Genomic DNA, 25,337 nt, shown 5'->3' with positions numbered 1-25,337 from the left:
GCCATTCTAAACTTTATCTGCATGAAATTTTTTTAACCCGTCATTGTCCGTCGACGGTATGTTTTGCCCATCGACGCATTTACGTCATCGATGACGTCGACAACATCGACTAGTCGGGACAGCTCTACTATGAACAGTGAATTTGGCCAACAAAACACACTTATGCTAACACAACATGAGTCTAATATGTCCAAGCTAGTTACTGTAAATGGCAGTAATGTAGTTCCTAGTGAACGTCATAAGTGAATGCACTCTTAGAGACACAAGCTAAACATCTGAAGCTCTTATGCAGAATCACCACATATTGTGTATTTGCTTTAAGTGCATTAAACCTTTTACAACTTTATACCTACAATGCTTGGACATAATAATGATCTTAATCTGAATAATTACGCTGGAATTTTAAATAACACTAGCAACAATGACCACTTCATTTAAACAACGTTACAGGTGATTCTTCTAATATGCTTCTGAACACAAATTATGTTAACTCTTCAAACATGTTTACTGATGTGTAAACGCCATCAAGCATGTTGGGGGATTGTTTCCTGGAAGAGCGCGTGACAACACGAGTGCGTGCGGGAGTGCGCACGTGTCACCTCAACCTGAACAAAACCCATTAGACCACTCCAGAGCTTTATGACATCCTGCTATTGTGACATTCGCCCATTACCTGGCAGTAATGGACTCTCTCTGTGGTGACAAGAGAAGTTTGTGTATGTGGGTGTGTACATCTGTTTTTGTGGGAGTCAATTAGATTTTCAACCTTGGAATCGAGGCCTTTTTTGGGGGGGTAATAGGCAAATATTTTGAATGTATCAAAGCAAGGTAAAGTGATTTTTTTAGTTGAGCGAAGTTAGAAAAAGAATTAATGGATAAAGTAATTAAAAAAAAAAAAGCAATTCAAAGGATTTACAGTAAATAAAAGGAAACATGGAAATAATAAGCAATAATTGTTTTGAAGCAATATAAAACATTTTTAGTTTTCCTATGCACATCTATTGTAACTAGAACTGATTACAGTCTGGATTTTAACATAAGAGTTCGGGCTTGTTTCAGATATTTTGGATGACTATTATTAGAATTGATCAGCCTTTCACAGATTGATACTTTGTCATTTAGGTTTTGTAACACAATTCTGGCAGTGGGGGTAGTTAAAAATAGTGACCAATTAAATTTTAGCGAAACATGTTCATTACGCAACCTTATCGCAATATGGTATGACGCCATTCAAATGTGCATTTATCAGGAAAAACAGCTAAGCGTAATCACAACACATTCAGAAGGGGGAAAAGGCATTGTTACATCGGACATTGGTCGAATATCCCCTTGTGGTGGCTACCACTACCACCACAATTTAGTGTTTCAGCAGAAAGCAATAGAGGCCCATTTGGACATGGAGGCGGTTGGACAGGCGGTAACTTTGGAGAGCTAGAAGAGCAGGTCACTTTACTCAAAATGGAGGTCTGGACTCAAGCCACGGCCACAATGCAGTGGTCATCGTCATCAGAGCCTGAACTGGCCAAACCGATGCAGAGGCAATCTGATGACTTCCCTCATGCTTCCTCATTTTTGCCTCAGTTGCCTAAGCTGCAGAAGCTAAGTTAGGAAGATGATATTGAACATTTCCATTTAATACCATTGCAAACTGGCAAAGCCATGAGCGCCTTTGTTTATGTTGATTTTGACGTGGCGATGAATTATGACCAGAAGTTGGCAGATGAGGCTGCCACACTGGCGAATGTGTTTGTAGCTGCAAGAGGGAAGAACTAGCCATGGGCGCATGGGGGCTGGAGTGGGGGTGACTTTGGGCGGGGCCCCCCAGGTACCAAGTGTTGCAAGGGCAGAAGGGCACTAATCCAAACGAGGTGAGAGAAGTTTCGTGGGATAGTGGTGACCCACCCTGCCGCTGTCCAGGAGTGCCAAATAACATCAGCCGGACGTCCTTGCGAAGCTCACCTCCACCCTCTGCCAGTTTTAAGTACACAATTTCGGCGACTTGGTATGGATATGGTGGGACCTGTGGAACCGGACCTTCTGAGGAGGGGGAGTGTGTGCAGAGGCGTAGCAAGGGTCTCCGGGGGCCCCAGGCGACAAGCAACATTGGGCCCTTCGAGCGTGTGCAAGTAAGGGGGACAATTGGACTTGGAGCAATAGCATATTTAATAAAAGTATAATAACGCCTCGATCTCATAGAGCGCTTTTTAGGACACTCAAAGTGCCCGGCTTCTACTACATTAGGACATAAAACTACAGTAACATAATACACTCACCACTGTCTTGCTTCCTTTTCTCCTCTTCTGCTTTTTTTCCCCCTTCTTTTGTTGCTTCCAGAAGGATAACATCTCTTCATTTTGAATATACGCCAATTAAAAAAAAAAAAAAAAGCCAAATCGCCGCTCACTCTCACTCTGACGTCACGTGAGGGAGGGCGGGGAGTGTAGAGCGATTGAAGGGACCCCATCATGGAACTCAGACACAAGGCTTTCACTGGCACTGTCGCACTTGTCGCTGCGACAGTGCAGTAAAGCTGCGTGTGCTAAATCTGTTGGCCCTCTGGGGGCCCCTGCTGGCTGGGGGCCCTAGGCAATTGCCTGGTTTGCCTAATGGGACGCAACGCCTCTGAGTGTGTTGTGGCTAGAGCTGGAAATCTTTGGGCACCTAACGATTCGATTACGATTACGATTCAGAGGCTCCGATTCGATTATAAAACGATTATTGATGCACCCCCCTCCTTTTTTTTTTTTTTTAAGGTTTTGTACATTAGTTACAAAATTGTTCAAAAATACTCTCAGGCTAAACCAAACTACTATTTCAGTATCAAGTTAACATATAGCAGTAAACACAATACAGTAACAAACAAAACAACAGTAAATAAAAAACTCCAGTCCCCATTCTGTATCAGCAGCTTTAAACTACATTCAATTAATTTAATGTTGTGAATCAACCGTTAAAGTTGTTAAAATTGCTCCCGTTATTCCATAATTTCCCTTTTGTCTACTTTCGACATGTGAAAGTTTTAAAACTGTTTTAAAAATAGATTCAAGTCAATATTTTACCGATTTAGGAGTATTCTAGGTAAAAAGTTAAATAGGTTCGCTACAACAGCCTTGCAGGGAAGTCTACTGCTTTAAGATGGCGGCCCGTATCTAGCTTTTTGTAGATGTGCTGCTAACACTACCGAATCTATATTGTATCTAGTCCTATATAAATGATATCTACCGTAGCATTATGTGGATGTACTTTGTAGCAGCTTTTCGGCAGCAGTCAGATATGTTGTTGTGTTTTTTTTATCTCGTGGCATGAGTTGAGCTAGAGCCGTGAGTTGAGCATTGGCATTACCCGAGGGGCCGGGTGATGAGAAGCATGATGTTTAGATACTCTCGCTAGGTTCCTCATTGCGTCCTGAAGACCGCGCGGTGCGCTGAGTGTGGTGTACATCCGCTTTACTTGGCATATTTCAATAATCGGAATTTGGATCTTTGTGAATCATTCTCGAATCTTCCACGGCCGAATCGCGAATAATCCAAGAATCGGAAATTTTGCACACCTCTAGTGGCTACCACTACCACCACAATTTAGTGTTTCAAGATTTAGTTAATTATGTGATATATTTTAGGACATGTATTTTCTAATGGGTGCACACTTTAGTTAATATTTGTCTGAATGCTTACTAGATTTTATTTGCCAAATTGAGATAACGACCACAGCTGGTTAAGATCTGGCACCTACCATTCTGAAGAGGGGATATTTAAGTTGGTTTAATTATGATTGTTTGGAGTAAAGTTTTCACTGCTTGTTTGAATGCACATTAGATAATTATTGTTTGAATATATGTATATTTTCCATCTGTTGTTATTTTATTAAGCTGACAATGTTTGGCTAATTTGTCATACCTCCTTCAGGTGGTCGTTAGTAGAGACCGCCCTGATTTAAACGGCCACAGAGATGTGTCTGGAGGGCAGGTCAGTTCGGTTGAAGCCTTTTGTTATGTTGGCCTTGTTTATGTTGGGCCCAAGACATTTTGTTAAAGAGTTTCTTTTGTGACTTTTATTAAATTGCATTTTCACCTATGTTGAAACACCAGTGTCCATGTGTATGTTGTTCCAATACACCCCTTATGCCGGTTGTAGGACAGAGCGTACTGGCACGACGTACAAAATTAGAACTCGAATTTGAAACATTAACAGGAATAAAAATAATTGAATAGCAGAGAAAACTATTCTAAAATCCAAGAAAGATTACAACTCAAACAGTCGACATTTGTAGTGGAAAAGAGGACATCTAATCATTTTTACTACAGTAGCCTATACTGAAGTTGCTAGGGAAAATTAGCCATCTGTTTTGTTTTGATTTATATACTGGCTAGGTTACACAGCAAAATACTTGAAATCCACTATGCTGATAACAATTCAAGACACATATTGCCACAATACATCCCGATAAAATCTGACACCTTAAATTGTTCGCTGAAATATTTTTGTAATTTTTTTCCTGTTCTTTAAGGAAACACAAAAAACTGAACCATTTGTCGTATTTGTAACCCTTTTAATCATGCGAAAGGACTTTGGCAATTATTTTAAAATGATGAAATAAGATTCCATTTAAACGATGACTGAAAGTGGAAATTCTTCCTCTGATGTAGCCTCCTGCTCTGCACCACCCAGCAGGTACTCCTTTCCTGATGCTGCTTATTGCTGTGCATCAACCAGCAGCTACTCCACCTTTGATGCCCCCTGCTCTACATGACTCTGCAGCATCTCCATCTCTGTTGGTCCTCCTTGCTCTGCTGCACCTAGTGGCCCCGCCTGTGCTGCTTCAACCTCGCGAGCATCACTTCCCGGTGGAATATGTCCCTGATGAGCTGAGGAGAGTTCACATCGAAAAGTCCACTGGGCCTGAGGGGGTAGCGACAAGGGTTCTAAGGGTAGGGTGACCAAACGTCCTCTTTTGCCCGGACATGTCCATTTTTTACATCCTGTCCATGGCGTCAGGCGTTTTTTTTTTTTAATTCATGAAAATGTCCGGTTTTCATTATTTTTCACAGGACCAACTAACGTGTGTAGTACTGTGCTGCCTGTGATGTATTCCCAGAGAGCCTGCCCAGTTGTTAAGTCTTTTATTAAGTTCCATAGGTATATAATGAAATGCTCATGTACCCAAAAGAGTAGTTAAGTCGAAATTATATTTTATTCTACTTCGGATACCAATTTGCACATGCGTGCGCAGTCACAAGCTGGCTTTATCATGACGTCATTCCCAAACAAACCTTAGTCACGCCAGGAGGTCACAGGCTATCGGTATGCACACTTAATAGATTTACCTTTCAAGAACTGTTGACTTCAATTGGAGCTTTGTACTGCTGTGATCTGTAAAATCCCGTTTGGAGTCGCATCACTGCGCTGCCGATGATTGTAAACTTTTTTAGCAATTTTTTAATTTTTGCCTTGGCTACAGGTGCTCGCTAAAAGGGTATTAGTAGGTAAGCTAAGGGAAATGTAGTTTTGAACCGCTACGTTTGGAAAGATGCTGGTTAAGTAGTTTGTCAGTTTATTTCGGTTAGTGTTTGCCTGCAATGTAGAACATTGAATGAGGATAATAATTGAGTGGGAATAATAATTTGTCAATGACATATGTATTGATAGTAATTTCTGAAAACGTTTAGTTGTCACATAGCCTGCGTGTGTATATTGACTGGAATACACTTACATGGGTCTGCATTATATTCATAAAATATTAAACTATTAATTTTTGAACAACTTCTAGGTAATGATGACAATGGTGCCTGATTCTATGGTGGTGGCTTTCTGTCTTTATTATTCAATCAAAAAAACAAAACAAAACTATAAATACAACTGAATTTTCCTATCCACACATAGGAGACACACCTTTAAATATATTACAGAGATAAGGCATTGAAGGAATTTAGTTCTCCCAGCCCAAACTGCACGGGGAGGCCTGCAACAGAACGGAAATGTGCTCCGCCGCTCGACGCCCCCGAAGAGCCAGGCCAGGAGGAAGCTAAACTCCGCGCGTTCCTGTGTTAACCCTTTGCACACTGACTCCATGTTTCAAAAGCTTGAAGAACACTCGCCGAAAACAGGTTGACAATTTATTCGTCGACAATGGTAAAAAACAAGGCAAAAACAGACGACGGAGGGACAATTCTGGATCCAAAACAAGGCTACATGTGTCCGAGCAGAAGAAATCTGTCTTATCTCAGTGTCCAGTCTTTTTGAAGTCTTTGCTGACGCGGGTCTTGTCAAAGGCGTTTCTGGGCGTTGCTTTTGGGCCATCCCCGCTGTGGCCGGTTTTGGGCGGCTTAGGTTCGTGCGCGGATTGGGACGCCCGCTATCAACTTTGCTGTCCGGGCTGGTTGTACTTGTTTTAGGACAAAGCGCTTTGTCCTTGGAGTTTGCTGGGAGAGCAGATTACCCGAGTTGGTGCGTCACTCTTGTGATAAGACGGCATTGTGTATCTCTTCTATTTCTTCTCATTAAACTATGGTGTGCTATTTATTTTATATTAGTAGTGTAGTCCTACCGTAAATATGAAAATGATACTATTTCCTGATTAATTATATTACGTGTGTTAGCCTAATGCAAACAGATAGACGGTGCCTACGAAAACCTGTACCATATGTATGTGTTAGACTATATATGTGTTAGACTAATGCAAACAATTATATGGTGTGTGCGATGACGATATCGTTTCTCCTTCAGCATCTTTGAGTGAACTTTGAGTAAAATTAAGATATCTCGACGCGGAGCTGAGTATCCTTTTTTTGGAAATCAAAATATGGTCCCTCTATCTAAGGGACTGTTCTGAGCTGGCAGCGAGTCTGCCAGCTGTCTATAACTGCAGTCTTCAAACTGGACACATTCCTGCTCAGTGGAAGACTTCATAGAAACAGCCTAGCATGGTCCTGGCTGAAGCTTTCGATGAAATGATGTATTGGTGCTCCTTGCTGATACAAGCCAAAATGTCAAAACTAATGTTCACTTTTTAGACTTAGTTTTTACTGTCATGATAACATTTGAGTTCTGAAACTACTTGGCCAATTTTTGTTTCCATTTCACGGTTTCAGCCATCCATCGCACGAGATTTGGCTTATTTACAGTGCCCTCCATAATTATTGGCACCCCTGAAAAAGATGTGTGTTTTAGCTTCTAATTTTTTTTTTTAATTCAAATAATATGGGACCTTAATGGAAAAAAAGAGAAAAATCCAACCTTCAATACAAGTGCATCCATTCAGTGGGGAAAAAACTCCCACATAAAGAAAAAATTATTTGACATCAAATAATGTGTGTCACAATTATTAGCACCCCTAGTGTTAATACTTTGTACAACCCCCTTTTGCCAACAAAACAAGGTCTGGGGACTGAGATGACCATGGGAGGAGCTTGATTTTGTGTCTGGTGAACCATTTCTGTGTAGATTTGGCCATATGTTTAGGGTCATTGTCTTGCTGAAAGACCCAGTGATGACCCATCTTCAACTTTCGGGCAGAGGGCAACAGATTTTGATTTAAAATGTCCTGGTATTTCAAAGCATTCATGATGCCATGCACCCTAACAAGGTTCCCAGGGCCTTTGGAAGCGAAACAGCCCCACAGCATCACTGAACCACCCGCATACTACACAGTGGGTATGAGGTGCTTTTCAGCATTCGCATCTTTCGTGGCACTCCAGACCCACTTGGAGTGTTTGTTGCCAAAAAGCTCAATCTTGGTCTCATCTGACCAAAGCACACGATCACAGTTGAAGCCTGCCCCCAACCACTTCAACCAGCTTCTCCGGCAGGATACAAAGGCGTTCTCATGCCAGCCGAGAGACATAGTCTCTCCAGCGTGTCGCCGGGGCCTCCCGCTGGTGGGACATGCCCGGAACACGTCTCCAAAGAGGCGTCCAGGAAGCATCTAAAACAGATACCTGAGCCACCTCAACTGGCTCCTCTCAACGCGGAGGAGTAGCGGCTTGACACCGAGTCCCTCCTAGATGAACGAGCTTCTCACCCTATCTCTAAGGGAGAGCCCAGACACCCTGCAGAGGAAACTCATTTCGGCAGCTTGTATCTGCGATCTTGTTCTTTCGGTCACGACCCACAGCTCGTGACCATAGGTGAGGGTAGGAACGTAGATCGACTGATAAATTGAGAGCTTTGACTTTGGGCTCAGCTCCTTCTTCACCACTACGGACCTATGCAGAGTCTGCATCACTGAAGACGCTGCACCGATCCGCCTATCGATCTCCTCCTTCCCTCACACGTGAAAACAACCCCAAATTTTTGAACTCCTGCACTTGGGGCAGGATCTCATCCCCGAACCAGAGAGGGCACGCCACCCTTTTCCGACTGAGGACCATGTTCTCGGATTTGGAGGTGCTGATCTTCATCCCAACCGCTTCACACTCAGCTGCCAACCGCTCCAGTGAGAGGTGGAGGTCATGGCTTGATGAAGCCAACAGTACCACATCATTTGCAAAAAGCAGAGATGCAATGCTGGGGCCACTAATCCGGATAGCCTCAATGCTTCGGCTGCGCCTAAAAATTCTGTCCATAAAAGTTATGATCAGAATCGGTGACAAAGGGGAATCTTGGCGGAGTCCAAGCCTAAATTGGAACGAATCCGACTAACTGCCAGCAATGCAGACCAAACTCTGACATCGGTCATACAGGGATTGAACAGCCCTTACCAAGGGGCTCGGTACACTGTTCTCCCGAAACCCCCCCCCAGGACTCCCCGAGAGACACTGTCCAACGCCTTCTCCAAATCCACAAAACACCATGTAGACCTGTTGGGCGAACTCCTATGCACCCTCAAGGACCCTGCCGAGGATATATAGTTGGTCCACTGTTCCACGGCCGGGACAAAAACCACAGTTTCTCCTGAATCCGAAATTCAACTTCCCGCCGGACCCTTCTCTCCAGCACCCCTAGGGTGTGCAGTGATCCCTCATTTTTCGTGGTTAATTGGGACACTCCCACTCCCCCCGAATCGAAAATTTACGAAGTAGAGGCGGAGTTTATTTATAAAAAATTTTTGGGTGTGCTCAATGTATTTATTCAGATTTGACAGCATTGGAAATCGATACATATAAGACATCTTTTTCCCCTTTTATTCCCCCCAAAGTACAGTGCAGGCCTTCTCATTCGTGCATTTTCTTTATTTTCATGACTATTTTCTCACTGAAGGCACTAAAACAATGAATGCTCATGTGTGGAATTACGTACTTACCAAAAAAGGTGAAATAACTAAAAACGTATAATATTCTAGTATCTTTAAAGTAGCCACCCTTTGCTCCGATTACCTTTTTGCGCTCTTGCCATTCTTATGATGAATTTCAAGAGGGAGTCACCTAAAATGTTTTTTTGACTTCACAGGTATGCCTTTTCAAGGTTGATTAGTGGAATTTATTGCTTTATCAATGGGGTTGGGACCTTCATTTGTGTTGCATTGAATGAGGTGTGTCCAAACTTTTGGCCTGTACTGTAGTATATTTAAAGAGGAAAACCAAACAAACAAACAGAAAAACCCTTACGTGTATTTTTATATCTTAGTAAATGGTTTTTAAGCACTGCAAATGTAATAGTTATGATAAAAAATGAGATACATATAAAAGAAAACAATGATTTTTACATGTACGTATACAGTCCATGCATGTATCCTAACATTTTTAAATAAAATACTGTATTTTTTTCCCTTTTTTAACTGACAAAAATCTGATGAAATGAGGGCGCAAAGTTTGAAGCGTGAAGTAGCAAGGGATCACTGTAGTGCGCCTATTGACTGTAGTCACCTGCGATAGGCTCCAGCACCTTGCAAGCTGTGTTGAAAATGGATGGACGGACAGACGGACAGATAAATAGATCTATCGCCACATGGAAGTACTGTACTAGCATACTTTATCAGATCATATACAACTTTCCTCCTCACTCTGCCCATATATGTATGACACTGTTTAATCCCTGTTGGTTCTCATACATTCCTGCTCCCCATATCTGCTATTTCCAACTATTTAAATTTTCTCACTTTAACCCTAATACCCCACTCTCCTGAGACAGAGGGAAGATATGTAGGCAGATCTAGCATAAAGGAAGATGGTTAGAGCAGACAGATCAAGCAAAGAGAAAGAGAGAATGATAAAGAGGGAGAGGAGCTGAGTCCAAAGGCAGGCTGTGGTCAGTCAAGTGAAAATGGAGCAGCTCATTCGAGCAGGCCAGCTGAGCTCCTCTACAATATAGACAGCACTAACTACATTAACTATACATTCAATTATAGTTATTTTCATTCATGCATTCAATAGATTCACTACACACAAACTGTTCATAACTTACACCGGTGTAAGTTGATCAGTGGTAATAAAACATTTGTGTTAAAATGTGTGCAAAAAACAGCAATGCTCTGTTTAGTTATGGATTGGAGCCATTTGAGAGGGGTTGATTCGCACTGGCTAAATTGCATCACAGCTATTTTATCATAACACAAGTGAAGGTGTACCCCATGAAATATCTGTTAAACGCATAATGCCGTCTTTCCTCCTGTCTTTAGAAATGCATGCCTCAGCAGTGAAAGTGAACAACACACGCCAGAGGCCACGTTCATGTTTCGGATCCAAGAGAATGATTACATGAGTTACACGTTATTGCAGGACTGCAGCGATCAGAGTTTCGAGGCAATTAAATCGTAGCTACTGTAAATATTGATTTGTTAATGATGCCAAAACATGTATTATTTTTGGAAATCAGCGTTACCTGGGCATTGGTTAAGTTTCTTGCATTATTTTGATCACATAAAGGAAAACATAAGACATTCAAGATAACTATTAAATAAGAGGTCATGATGACAAAGACACACAAAGTAATTGTGTTCCCTTTCCAATACGCTAAAACTGAAACAACTTTTTTTTTCCAATTAAAAAAACATGGCATTCATGAAACAATAATAGTGACAATAAATCTTTCAACCGCTGTTTCACTCTCTTGCTTACAAGCACCAAATGCTCACACACATAATTGACCTAAAAACTAGGTTGTTTCAAGCTTTATTTAGACATTGCTTCAAGTTGTCCTATCTCCCCACTACTGTACATGTTAAATGGCTCTATGCTTTTCAGCACACACATGCACAAACGTAGGACAGGCACAAGCACAGACTGTCCAGAGAGTCTTCACGTCAACAAACACTCTACCTGCTTAGCAGGACGAGAACTGTCCAGGTGGCATCCCATGATACCCGATGAATGCCTCCGCTGCATCTTTTGTGTTGAGTCAAACCACAAAGACTTGTAATAAAATATGCTGAAGTAGCTTCTGAAGTGATCTCTGTCCTTAACTGCAGTTCAAATGGCACATGGAGCTCAGTATAGCGTAACTGACATTTCAGTGGTACAGCCCACCAACATTTCTATGCCCTCTCTGCTCATCCGCTTCTTCGCTCTCCTCTGCCGCTTCATGAACCTCCCTCTGCCCTGTCACCCGCCCGCCCCCACTCTGAATCTGCCAATTGCAAGTGCTCTCTGTTGGTCCAGTGATGGGATGACCTGCTTACACAGAAATCCCAGGTATTAATAATATCTGGTTGCTAAGATACTTTGGTACAAAGATCAAAGTGACTCGTACATGGGCCATAAAGTAGTTGTTCGGGAATTACCTGGTCACAATAATACTACAACCATACCTGCGTTACTTTCTGAAGATTTCCTGTAATAGCAGGTGGTGTGTGACCACCAAGCTGAGATTAGTTTGTAGAGTTCTTTATTATCAGAATAATCGTTTCATATTGATCGCTGAAAGTCAATTTAAACAAAGCGATTGTTGTTATTTCCTGAGACTCTAGACAGTATGTCTGGTTTGATGGGTTCATTAATTCTCCGTGCTGCTTATCCTCACGAGATTCGCAAAGGTGCTGGAGCCTATCGCAGCTTACTCTGGGCAATAGGCAGGGTACCCCCTGAATTACCTGCCAGCCAATCGCAGGGCACAGGAGACAAACAACTATTCACTCACTCACTCATACCAAGGGACAATGTGGAGTGTTCAATTAGCCTACCATGCATGTTTTTTTATGGGATGTTGGAGGAAACTGGATAAAAACCCACTCAGGCAAGGGGGAACATGCCAATTCCACTCAGGAAGACCGGAGCAACGGATACAACACGATGTCAGAGCTGTGAGGCGGATGTTCTAACCACTAAACTATCGTGCTACCAGTTTTGATGGGGTAAAATATGTACTCAAATAATTTTAAAAAACTAAAATTATGTTGTCATTCTTTACTTCGTTGTGGACGGTATTTTCTTATGTGCTGCTACCTACTAAATACAATACATTCATGATACATTTAGAGCTAAACCAATGCAGGGTGATTATGACGTGACAATTGCAAAATTGTTATTCGATAATTTGCGTCCTAGGGTATACTGGGGGCGGAATTTAATAACCTTCGGCTTCTCCCATCAGCCCTTTTCCTTTCAGGTTGAACTAACGCCTGAAAAGGAAATTAAGAAAGAACAACAATATTCACTCGAAATACAATACAACAATGCTGTCTAATCCAATTCAATACAATCAACATGAGATATTAGTGCTGTATTTTTGGGACCGTAAGGCACACCTGACTATAAGCCGCCACCCACCAAATTTGACACAAAAACGGAGTTTGTTAATAGATAAGCAACACCAGACTATAAGCTGCAACTGTCCTCACTGTATTATGGGATATTTACATTAAAATATATTATTCAGTAAGTGGTAATACTTTATTTTGCAGCGGTGGCATAAGACCAGGGGTGAAAGTGTTTCTTGTCGGAACACCCCGAGGTGAAGGTCACCACGGAGCCAGAAATTTTATATATTTATTTATTTATTTTCTTTCATTTTGTGTGTGTGTGTGTGTGTGGAGGGTGTGTGTGTGTGTCAAACCTCCTAAAACTACTGAAATGCAAAGAAAACGGTTTTGGCACAGTTATTTCTATAACACATACAAAAAATGATTTTCATTCAAAATTGTATTTTTTTTTTTCAATGATTTGCAAAATAAAAGTTAACAAAAACAGCAATAACCCCAACCTCATTCTCCTAATTTTTAATTTCCCTCATTTCCTCACATACTAAATGCCAAATCTAAATTTTAACTACTTAAGAACATAGGATGTATATTAAAATTGAAGTTAATGTAAACATTTAGTTTAATATATATATATATATATAAGTAACATACATTCAGAAAAATAAGTACAAATGACTTATATTATGCAGAGTGGAATGGAATATATTTTGAAGATCACGCAACATTAACATTTTTAAATCATAAGGAAATGAATAAATCGCCAAACATAAATGAACAAATATACCAGTAAGTCCAAAATGCACATTGACAGCTAAGGTGTTCTGAACCTCCCCATCAGAACAAATAAAACTAAATATGATAAATAAGCCTCCTTAACTCTTTTCTTGCTCTATCCATTTTATGTTTCATTGCTCTTTTTTGTTGCATCAATTCAACAACTTTTTTTTTTTTTTTTTTGCTGTTCCAGAAAGCATGCACATTTGAACCAATCAGAGCGAACTATCTCTGCTGATCACATGTCAAGTATGTCAGTCAATTGAACGGATAAATGAGTCCAGCCATTTTGCTTTGCTGCGTGCATTCACACATTGACGTGACTCATCATCGTCAGACTCAGATAACTATAGCAGCTGGGGAAACCTCCATGCCGTCCGTGGAATAAAATAAATAATAAATATTGGTGGAAACGGATTATACTACACAAGCACTTTATTATGCTTGTTGTTAACACTTGTGTATGGAAATCTGATGTTGGTAGATTTTTTTCTTCTTGGAGATGAAATGCATGTGTGGCAGCTTAGCATTTTTATTTTATTTATTTATTTTTTCATAGCGTTCTGACAGTTGCAGTCATATTTTCCGAATCAAAGCACTGTGTACCAGTACAGCATCCCGGCCCTGAATCTTATACCGGAACTGCGTTCTGGCCCTGAATCTTATACCAGAACTGCGTTCCTGACCGCTCTGGCCCACTTTCATCCCTGCATAAGACTGTCATAAGAACGTCATAATTGTGACATGACACTGTCATGAGCATTAACGGATGCTTTTGACAGATGTCATTTAGTGCCAACCGGCAAATTATTGCAATTTTGAATGAATGTAAAAGATCCGAGCTGGATATAATTGGAGTTATTTACAAAATTTGTCGGATGACACTTAATGACTTCTGTCATAAGCGTTCGTTAATGCCCCTGACAGTGTCATGTCATGATTATGACCGTCTTATGACAGTTTTATCCCCTTCAAACCTGCATTTTTTCTGCTGGGCAAAAAATAAAAAATAAAAATACCTTCGCTTATTTTTACTCTACTTAATACTGGAACAAAGTGCAATTTTTTTTGGTCGGGGATATTTCATGCTTTTATTGGTTATTTTTTATGTTAACGTTACATTGTTAAAATGAGAAATGAGCGCTTACATTTGCGTTTTTGAAATTGTGTTTTTTTCTCAGCCATTTTCAAAGAGCCAGAAATAGAAAAGACGGCATGCTAAACCTCATGATTTGATTTAGATGGCTAAAGTTTCGTCCAATCATCGCTCAGAGGTGGCAATAGCAACTAAATTAAGTGTATTTACTAGGGGTTTAACGGTACACAAAAATCTCGGTTCGGTACGTACCTCGGTTTTGAGGTCACGGCTCGGTTCATTTTCGGTACAGTAAGAAAACAAAATGCAAAATATAAATGTGCTAGTTGTTTATTACACACCTTTGCGCTTTCAACAATAGGAACATTAGCCTATACAAAGCTAGAATTCTGCTTAAAAAGTAGCGGGTATTTAAAGATAATCCAACAACAATTTGCCTTTCAGACCCCGCGTATTGGTCAGCTTTCTTTCTGATAGGAAAGAAGAAAAAAGAAGTCCTGTGCTAAACAGAAAAGCACTCCCATTGACAAAGATTTTAACATGTATTTTACAAATGAAATGCCTCAATGAATCTTTTTTTTTTTCTTATGAACGGTTTTCAAAAGCTTTACTGGTGAATTTTCTCAAGTTAAAGCGCCACACAGAAATTAATAAATGTAATTGTGTAAGCAGGATCTGTGTATAATTCTTATTATTTAACTACAGGTGTTTTAGATCATTTCAATTTATTTTATTTAAATGGGCTATTATTTATTTTATTATGTGTTTATATTTTACAAATTTGATGTAGTATACAACATAAAATATACAATATAAATGAATAACTTTAGTTCCTATGTGAATATTAGTTCCTACTTGTTTTGTTGTGGTAGGAGGGTTTTGTATTGAACAAGGGGCCGTGTTGGTTATTATTATAGCAGAAAAGACAGCAGTAAATCAACAAAGACAAGTCAACTGTGCCCTGATTTTGTTACGAACGGCAAGCCGTTAAGGTGGATCCAAAACACAGACTAGGAGATCAGAGAGCGAATTTAGTATTTAATGAGTACAACAAAGGGAGCACGCTAAGTAACGCGAGTAAGAAAATACAACTGAGAGAGCACGCTAAGTAACGCGGGTAAGAAAATACAACTGAGAGAGCACGCTAAGTAACGCGGGTAAGAAAATACAACTGAGAGAGCACGCTAAAACGCGAGTAAGAAAATACAACTGAGAGAGCACGCTAAGTAACGCGGGTAAGAAAATATAACTGAGAGAGCACGCTAAAACGGCGTGAATACAACAGTACAAAATTACAATTACAAAATCCCAATAAAACACAAAAGTAAATGAGATCAAACCAGAACACGATCGAAGAATGTCGGGAAGCACCAAGGGTGACGATGAGCACACAGAAGTAAGCAAAGCCGTAACAAGCAAATGCAATAGTCCGACACTCGCAGACGGTGACAGGAGTCCTTAAATAATGAGCGCTCCTAATGCGCCACAGGTGTGCGGCCACGGCCCCGCCCATCCAGCTGAATCAGATGCTGGAAAGAGAAAACAACTGAGAAGGCATACAGATATGACAGAACCCCCCCCTCAACGGACGCCCCCTGGCGGACCACCTGGTTTCGAGGGATGAAGGGAGTGGAAATCCCGCAGAAGCGACGGATCGAGGATCCAGGAGCGGGGGACCCATTGGCGCTCCTCAGGGCCATAACCTTCCCAGTCGACCAGGTACTGCACCCCCCTACCCCTCCTCCTAGAATCAAGAATGGCACGCACCGTGTACACCGGCCCACCGTCGATCACGCGAGGAGCAGGAGGAGGCACTGATGGAGGGTTCAGGGGACAGGTGGAGACCGGCTTGAGCAGAGAGACGTGGAAAACTGGATGAACCTTCATCGAGCCGGGAAGCTTCAGCCTGACAGTCACAGGGTTCACCACCGCGTCAACCGCAAAAGGACCCACGAACCGAGGGCCCAGTTTTCTTGAAGTCCCAGCCAGGTGCAAATCCCGCGTCGAAAGCCAGACCATCTGGCCTGGGCGATAGACTGGAGCGGGCCGTCGGTGGCGATCAGCTATCCGCCGGTTGCGGGCCGCCGTTCGGACTAGTGCAGCCCTTGCGTCTCTCCAGACCCTATGCGCCCTCCGCAGGTGCACCTGTACAGACGGCACGACGACCTCGGCTTCTTGGGAAGGAAACAGTGGAGGCTGGAACCCGTATGCAGTCATGAATGGTGACCTCCCAGTGGCAGAGCAAACGAGGGTGTTATGTGCATACTCCACCCACGGGAGGTGTGACGACCAGGAAGCCGGATGCAGTTCACAAACACAACGGAGGGCGGCCTCCAGCTCCTGGTTGGCCCGTTCCGTCTGTCCATTGGATTGTGGGTGGTAACCTGAAGACTTGCTTGACGTGGCCCCCAAAGCTTTGCAGAACGCTCCCCAGACTCGTGAGACAAACTGGGGCCCTCTATCTGAGACAAGGTCACACGGGATGCCATGAGCACGAAATACATGGGTTACCAGCAGGTCGGCGGTTTCCAGGGCTGAAGGCAACTTGGGGAGTGCGATGAAATGTGCCATCTTGGAGAACCGGTCCACCACCGTCAAGATGACCGAATAACCCCTGGATCGTGGAAGACCAGTGACAAAATCGAGCGCCACATGTGACCAGGGGCGAGCTGGAACAGGCAATGGATGGAGTAAGCCCGCTGGAGCACGATGGACTGGCTTGCCCCGAGCGCAGATGGAACAAGCGGAGACATAGTCCATGACGTCCTTGCGCATGCCTGGCCACCAAAACCTCTGGGACACGAGGAAGAATGTGCGGGACACCCCCGGGTGGCAGGCAAACTTTGAGGAGTGGCCCCACTTCAGCACTCCTGCACGTTGAGCAACTGGGACGAATAACTTGCTGGCAGGGCAGCCCCCAGGCACCCTAACACCTCGTAGGGCTTCCTCCACAAGACGTTCAACTTCCCATCGTAGGGCGCCAACGATCAGATTCCCAGGAACAACAGACTCCTCTGATGGCCCCTCCTCAACCGGCTCATGGATCCTTGACAGCGCATCGGGCTTCCCGTTCCTTGACCCTGGACGGTAAGTAATCAGGAAGTTGAAACGGGTCAGGAACAATGCCCAGCGGGCCTGGCGTGAGTTGAGGCGCTTGGCAGCACGAAGGTATTCCAAGTTCTTATGGTCTGTTAGTATCTGGAACGGTACCTCGGTGCCCTCCAACCAGTGCCTCCATTCCTGCAATGCCTGGACTATAGCGAGCAGCTCCCGGTTGCCGACATCATAATTTGCCTCGGCAGGGCTGAGGCGGCGGGAGTAGAAAGCACAGGGGTGCAGCCTCTGGTCGACTGTAGACCTCTGGGACAGGATGGCCCCCACTCCGGAACTCGACGCATCTACCTCGACAACAAAAGGAAGATCGGAGTCGGCATGAACAAGGACAGGTGAGCTCGTAAACGCTCGTTTAAGGCTTAAAAATGCGGCCTCTGCCGCCGAGGACCAAACAAATGGCCGCTTGTTAGAGGTTAACCTGGTGAGGGGCTCGGCCCTCATACTATAATTGCGGATAAAACGTCTGTAAAAGTTAGCAAACCCGAGGAAACGTTGTAAGTGCTTACGTGAAGTGGGGGTGGGCCACTCTGCCACCGCCTGAATTTTTGCCGGATCAGGCCTTAGCTGCCCTCTCTCCACGATAAAGCCAAGAAACTGCATTGACTCACAGTGAAACTCACATTTCTCGGCCTTAACGAACAACCGGTTTTCCAAAAGTCTTTGCAGAACTATGCGGACATGTTGGCGATGTTCCTGCAAGCTTCTGGAGAAAATTAAGATGTCGTCCAAATAAACAAAACAGAACACATTTAGCATGTCACGCAATACATCATTGATGAGGCTTTGGAACACTGCAGGTGCATTTGTTAGACCGAAAGGCATGACCAAGTATTCAAAATGCCCAAGTGGGGTTTTAAAGGCGGTTTTCCACTCGTCTCCTTCACGAATCCTGACCAAGTGGTAAGCGCTACGCAAGTCTAATTTGGTGAAAATGGTGGCTGATTTTAACGGCGCGAAAGCCGAATCCAACAACGGTAGCGGGTATTTATTTTTAACAGTAATATCGTTGAGACCCCGATAGTCGATGCACGGTCTAAGACCCCCATCCTTCTTGCCAATGAAGAAAAACCCCGCCCCCAAAGGAGAAGACGAAGGGCGAATAAGGCCTGAAGCCAAGGAAGAGGAGATGTATTCCCTCATAGCTTCCTGCTCCGGTTTAGAGACTTGGTATAAGCGCGAGCTGGGTAGTGGGGCATTGGGCAGCAATTCAATGGTACAGTCATAAGGTCGGTGCGGTGGCAGGGTACTAGCATGCTCTTTACTAAATACACGCTGGAGGTCATGATACTCGACGGGAACATTCTTCAAATTAACTGGCTCGGTAGCCATTTTTGCTTCACCGGGAAGTAGACACGCCGAACGTAAACAATGTGCATAACAAAACGTACTCCAAGCAATTATTTGAGTCTTTGCCCAATCGATATTAGGATTATGCACTTTTAACCAAGAGATCCCCAGCACGACGGGAGCAGATTTGCACAGCATAACCAAAAAGCTACGGGCCTCAAAATGATTCCCGGACAACTTTATTTTGAGCGGGGGCGTAATAAATTTCACGTCCGCCAGGGGTCGCCCATCGAGATCTAAAACCCTTTTAGGTCTAGCAAGTCTTATTAATGGACATTTAAGAGCGTCAACAACACTCTGGTCCATAAAACAGTCATCTGCCCCCGAGTCAATTAGAGCAGTAAACTTAACTTGAACCCCACCATGCGAAACTTCTCCCGGCAATTGCAGTCTCATTTCAGCTCGAGTTTGTTTTAGTTCATTCAACTCGCTGCGAGGCAATTCATTCGACTGATTGCCATTATGTACAAACCTGGCCCCCCCTCGGGCGAGGGGAACCCCAGGAGCCGAAGATCCAGGACGACGTGAAGGGATCGCGTCACAGGTGGCGACGTGGTGCCCCGGCAAGCTGCAGTAAAGACATAAGCCTGCCTTCATCCGTCTCCGTCGCTCCTCCGCAGAAAGACGACCGCCACAGAGTTGCATTGGCTCCTCCGCCGTCAGGACCGGGCTCCACGTCGGCGTAGAGGCAGATGGTGATCCGACGAAGCCGTCCGCACGCAGCGCTGCTGGGCCGTTCCGCAACGACGACCCACGACGACCCCGCTGCTCCAAGGCTCGTTCCCGCTCGCGCTCCTTCAGTCGATTGTCCAATTTCACGGACAAAAAAATCAGTTCTTCCAAGCCCGAAGAATCCTCCCGGGCCGCCAGCTCGTCTTTCACCGCAGACGAAAGCCCCCGTCGAAAAATTCCACACAGCGCAGCTTCGTCGTAACCGCACTCCGCGGCCAAAATTCGAAAACGAATGGAGTAGTCCGCCACGCTAAGATCGCCTTGAAAAAAATCCAGCAGGCGGCTGCCTGCCTCCTTGCCTCTAACCGGGTGATCAAAAACCCTCACAAACTCTGTTTTAAAAGTCTCGAATGACTGACGGATTGCGGGATTAGCGTTGCTTACCGCCATTGCCCAAGTTGCCGCTTTACCGGCGAGGAGACTCATAGTATACGCTACACGGGACCTGTCACTCGCGAATGTATACGGCTGTTGGTCAAATACAAGGGAACACTTGTGCAAAAATTGTTGGCAAGCGCCGGGTTCTCCCTCATAACGATCTGGGTGTGGCAACACCGGCTCCCGAAAAGAAGACGGTGGAACAACCGGAGGCGGGGCGGAGTGATCGGGTGCCGCGGCTGCGTTATCAACACCACCGGACTGAGCAGGTGGGACCATATTTTCGATTCTAGTGGTTAGCGCGGTGATCACGGTCAGTAATTCATTTAATGATTGTTCATGCTTGCTGATCATATGGCCATGACCGGCAAGCGCATGGCGAATAGCCTCGGAGTCTGCGGGATCCATGGTCGGACTATTCTGTTACGAACGGCAAGCCGTTAAGGTGGATCCAAAACACAGACTAGGAGATCAGAGAGCGAATTTAGTATTTAATGAGTACAACAAAGGGAGCACGCTAAGTAACGCGAGTAAGAAAATACAACTGAGAGAGCACGCTAAGTAACGCGGGTAAGAAAATACAACTGAGAGAGCACGCTAAGTAACGCGGGTAAGAAAATACAACTGAGAGAGCACGCTAAAACGCGAGTAAGAAAATACAACTGAGAGAGCACGCTAAGTAACGCGGGTAAGAAAATATAACTGAGAGAGCACGCTAAAACGGCGTGAATACAACAGTACAAAATTACAATTACAAAATCCCAATAAAACACAAAAGTAAATGAGATCAAACCAGAACACGATCGAAGAATGTCGGGAAGCACCAAGGGTGACGATGAGCACACAGAAGTAAGCAAAGCCGTAACAAGCAAATGCAATAGTCCGACACTCGCAGACGGTGACAGGAGTCCTTAAATAATGAGCGCTCCTAATGCGCCACAGGTGTGCGGCCACGGCCCCGCCCATCCAGCTGAATCAGATGCTGGAAAGAGAAAACAACTGAGAAGGCATACAGATATGACAGATTTAACACTCAAGAGATCTGATGGACTCAAAAAGTGGGTTACGATTGCATATTAGTTTGAAAATCGACCGGATCCACCGTATTTTTACACGAGTGACTTCGGTCTGCCCGATCCGAGCTACCGGTAGCAGTATTGACGCAGGAGGGTCACGTCTCGGGTCAAATAATATACTCTGACGTTCTTTTCGCATGCATCGTGTCGAGCCGCTTCTGGGACGCGTCTAACACGCAGCCGCACTGCGACTGGTGTGCATTGGCTGATTGACTTTAACGCCCGCGTTTCACTGCATTCTCACAGCAGCCACGTTGTCGCGCCGTTAACGTTTCTTGGTTATACTGTCCTACCGTGTTGGTCCTCATTATAGTAGAGAAGACGGAGTAAATATAATCTACACAAAGAAACTGTAGCCCGATCGACTCACAGCCTCGAAAAGTAAGGGTTAAATTACGTCAGAAACTCGTTCGGTACGCCACCGTTCCGAACCAAGCACCTCGTACCGAAACGGTTTAATACAAATGCATGTACCGTTACACCCTTTAGAGACACATAATGTCCTTCAGCAGTATGCTGAGGTCTGAAGGGGTTATGACGCCGCTGTTAGATAAAGTGCTACCTCCAAATAAATCAACAAATAAGCCACACTGGACTATCAGCCGAAGGATTCAAAATGAAAGAAAAACGTAGCGGCCTATAGTCCAAAAATTACGGTAGATAGAATTTGATATAACGGCTCTGTCTGTTTTTGTGCCATGAGTAATTAGGAAGCCCCAGTGAAATGTGAGTAATCAGACTACAAACCTGTGCAGCTACTGTTACTACAGTGAAAAATGAGGAAAAAACGAGGCAGCACAGTTTTCCTCATGTGTTTCCTCTTAACTTGCCTTCATGCCTCCATCTAAAAATAAAAAAAGGAGCAGGAGCTACTGATGAAGAAAACAACTCATCTGTATTTGTCACTACCAAGGATTGATGTGCATACAGTACTCACCATCACCTAAAACCCGCCTCATCCTCTGGCTGCAGTGATTTTACGTAGCAGTTTTTCCATTGCAGTCAAATGATGAGATTAAAAGTGGTTGTCTGAATAAAAACCTTTGACAGACCTTTTTTATCCCAGCACTGCAGGTTAAAACAAAACATGAAACTAAACTGCATTGAGTAAAGTGTTGAATACTATCAATTGTTCGGATACAATATTGAATGTTGATACTATTTTGCAGTAAAAGAAAATGCTATTTAAAAAAATCATTTTATAATCTGTCAACTAATGTGCATTTTAGACAGCATCCTCTCACCACAAATACTGGGATACTATAGACCGCGAAAGGGAATTTTATTTCACCCAATGCATTTGTGCTTCACAATTTAACTGTATTTAAGTTACTTCTGTATGCTTTTACCTCCACATCTCCATTTTCCCCTACAGACATCCAGATAATTTATTCTGTCGCATCACTTGCAGCCATTTCATTCAACCAGTCAGAGGATGCATGATATGAATTATGATGTTCAAGCCAATTGTCAGATTTATGAACACACAAGCATTGATCATGTATAAATTATGTTGACTGGGAGAAAAGCAGTTATAATGAGAACTTTGAGCTTTTGACACTATTTTCTACAGACTGTAGATATAAAAAATTATGCATTGGTATATCAGGCAGTTCATCCTTCAACGTTTGCCCTGCCTCCTGTCAACGCTGTAGTTATAGGATCAATGTACTTCGTGTAATTGGGATGATTAAAAAAATAAATAAATAACAAAGCAAACCGAAACATAATTAATAATATCATTTATTAAATTAAGTGGCTGCTAGCAAATGACTTTCAATGGATTTCAATGCTTGCAGGAATCAGTAAGAAGCACAGGACTCTTCTACAGTGGACATGTTTTGGTGTTTTCAGCTTTACGTGGAACAATTGCGACCTCATGTTGTTATCCGGTGCCCAATTCAGCACGTTCAACCTTTGTCTTTGCTATCTAATCATTCAGACCATCCGTCTATTAAACGTCAGTTCAAGTAGGTAAAGAAATAGTACCGATTTGAGAAAAATATTAAATTGACAACATTTGGACAAAGTTCAACTTAGTGCCAACCATCTATACAAGTAGACACGTCTCCACTGACTTAAATAAACATTCTCTTCACCCACCCAAGCACCCACCCAACTACCCACTCACTCACTCATCTACTCTTGTGCTGATGACGTCAGCAAGTCAGACAGAGCCTAACCCTCATTGGCCTGAAACTGTCCTTACAAGAGCCAAGCTGAGACAGAACATGTAACACAACAAAGGGAATCTGACAGCTGTGATCACACATGGGAAATTAATGGAATTGTTTCTTTTCCATTCAAATAATAATATATAACCCTTATACATCTTTAGACTATCATGGCTGACTTTGGTTAAAAGGCATAAAACACTTTGTCAACAGTCAGCATACTGTATACATTAGGGCTCCAGCTGTCGATTATTTTATCCATCCATCCATAACCCTAACCCTAACCACCGAGTCCCTCCCCGATGACCGAGCTTCTCACCCTATTTCTAAGGGAGCGCCCGGACACCCTGCAGAGGAAACTAATTTCTAATCGATGAACTAGTTAGCTCGAGTAATCGGCTATGGAACATAAACAAAATTAAAATACCTGAGCTGAGCCTCAAACGGTATGAAAAAATTAAATAAATGAGGCTCTAAGTACAACAAAAGAACAATTAGCTAACTTACATAGCAAAAGTCCATTAGCTTAAATGCTATAAAATGCTAATTTTTTTTCTTTTTACAATGCTCTTAACAAATGGTTCAAACACATTTTCCCACAAAAAAACGGCTAAACATACCAATAAACTAAATTACGAATGCATTAAAAAACATTAGCTGAAACAAAAACTTAGTTTATGTTACAGGGATTCAGCCACGTGAAATGAGTTATGTGATATTCACTGTCGCCACTAAAGGGGTATGCATCCAGCCAAATCAGTAAAACTAAATGCAAACACTTACAAAACAAAGCATTTCAACGCCACATGAATGAAATGATATCTCGAAGCAGCAAAATTAAATTTGAATCTTTTTTCTAATCGAATTACTCGAGTTAATCAATTCTTCGTTGAAGCACTACTATACATATCTACACGGACAGAAACCATTTACACTCACAGTAACACTATGACTAGTCGGAACTTTGTCAACAGTCAGCATATACTGTATACATACTAGAGATGTCCCGATCCGATATTTGGATCGGATCGGACGCCGATATGGGCAAAAAAATGCGCATCGGTATCGGATTGGAACACGGAAAAATTCTGATCCAGACTTCCGATCCAAATTTTTTTAAAAGTCCGGTCCGGGTTTCCCAGCGCACCGATTTACATAATCCATTCCAGTTTTTGCTTCAGTTTGCTTAAAATCCGGTCCGCATTTTACGGCACACCTTCAACACACTACATTTACATTACCGTCTCCCAATTTACCGAGAGACTTTATTGGTAAAAATGTCAGCTGTGTGGGATCATTTCACCTTAAAGGACGACAAAGACGAAGAGGCAGAGTGCAACATATGCCACAATAAAGTCAAGCGTAGTGGTAAAGCTGTAAGAAGTTTTAATACAACCAACCTAATCAAGCATTTAGCGAAATACTGCCATAAACAATAAGAGGAGTATGTTAAGAAAACCGAAGACAAAAAGAAAGGTCCTACGCAACTAACACTGGCAGAAACTTTTGCTATGCGTGACAAACTGGCACTCGACAGTCCCAAAGCCCAGGGAATAACAATAGTCATTGCCGAAGAATTCATTCTGGATGACGAGCCATTATCTCATGTGAGTAAAGACGCACCATCCAACACTTAGAACCACGGTACAACATGCCCAGCCGTCATTACATCCTTGAGCGATTCAGCCGTGGAAGATTTGCGAACGATTCACAAACATCCAAATTCCGATTATTGAAATATGTCAAGTAAAGTGGAACTAATACTCAGCGCGGTCTTCGGGACGCAATGAGAAACTGACCGCATTGCGTCCCGAAAGTAAACATAATGCTTGTCATAGACCCGGGTAATGCCAATGCTCAACTCACGGCTTTAGCTCAACTCATGCCGCTGGATAAAAAAACACAAGAATACCTGACTGCTGCTGGCAGCCGCTACAAACTACGTCAACGTCGTTTTACTGGAGATAATAGATATCATATGTATATAGAACTACATACAACACGACAGACTCGACTGCGTTAGTAACATTGAAGTATTGAAAACCAGATGCGTTAGTAAACAGCCGCCATCTTAAA

General features: G+C 43.1%; 1 protein-coding gene across 2 annotated transcripts in view; it reads right to left on the bottom strand.

Annotated features, from left to right (window-relative positions):
• LOC130917129 (cGMP-inhibited 3',5'-cyclic phosphodiesterase 3A-like) overlaps positions 1-25,337 on the bottom strand; it is a 125,972-nt gene that overhangs the window by 47,527 nt on the left and 53,108 nt on the right. The window contains exon 1 of one of the 2 annotated variants that reach the window (XM_057838217.1): positions 11,192-11,459. The exons of the other annotated variant lie outside the window; for it this stretch is intronic. Within the exon in view, the coding sequence (XP_057694200.1) occupies positions 11,192-11,257 (66 nt within the window). The 5' untranslated portion in view covers positions 11,258-11,459. Of the gene's footprint in view, positions 1-11,191; positions 11,460-25,337 lie in introns of those variants that run through there. 2 annotated transcript variants of the gene reach the window in all.

The sequence above is a fragment of the Corythoichthys intestinalis genome, chromosome 6 (assembly GCF_030265065.1).
Source record: "Corythoichthys intestinalis isolate RoL2023-P3 chromosome 6, ASM3026506v1, whole genome shotgun sequence".
In the NCBI taxonomy this organism is placed as follows: domain Eukaryota; kingdom Metazoa; phylum Chordata; class Actinopteri; order Syngnathiformes; family Syngnathidae; genus Corythoichthys; species Corythoichthys intestinalis.
The sequence above is the reverse complement of the archived record's forward strand: the minus strand, read 5'-3'. Positions and strand labels throughout refer to the sequence as shown.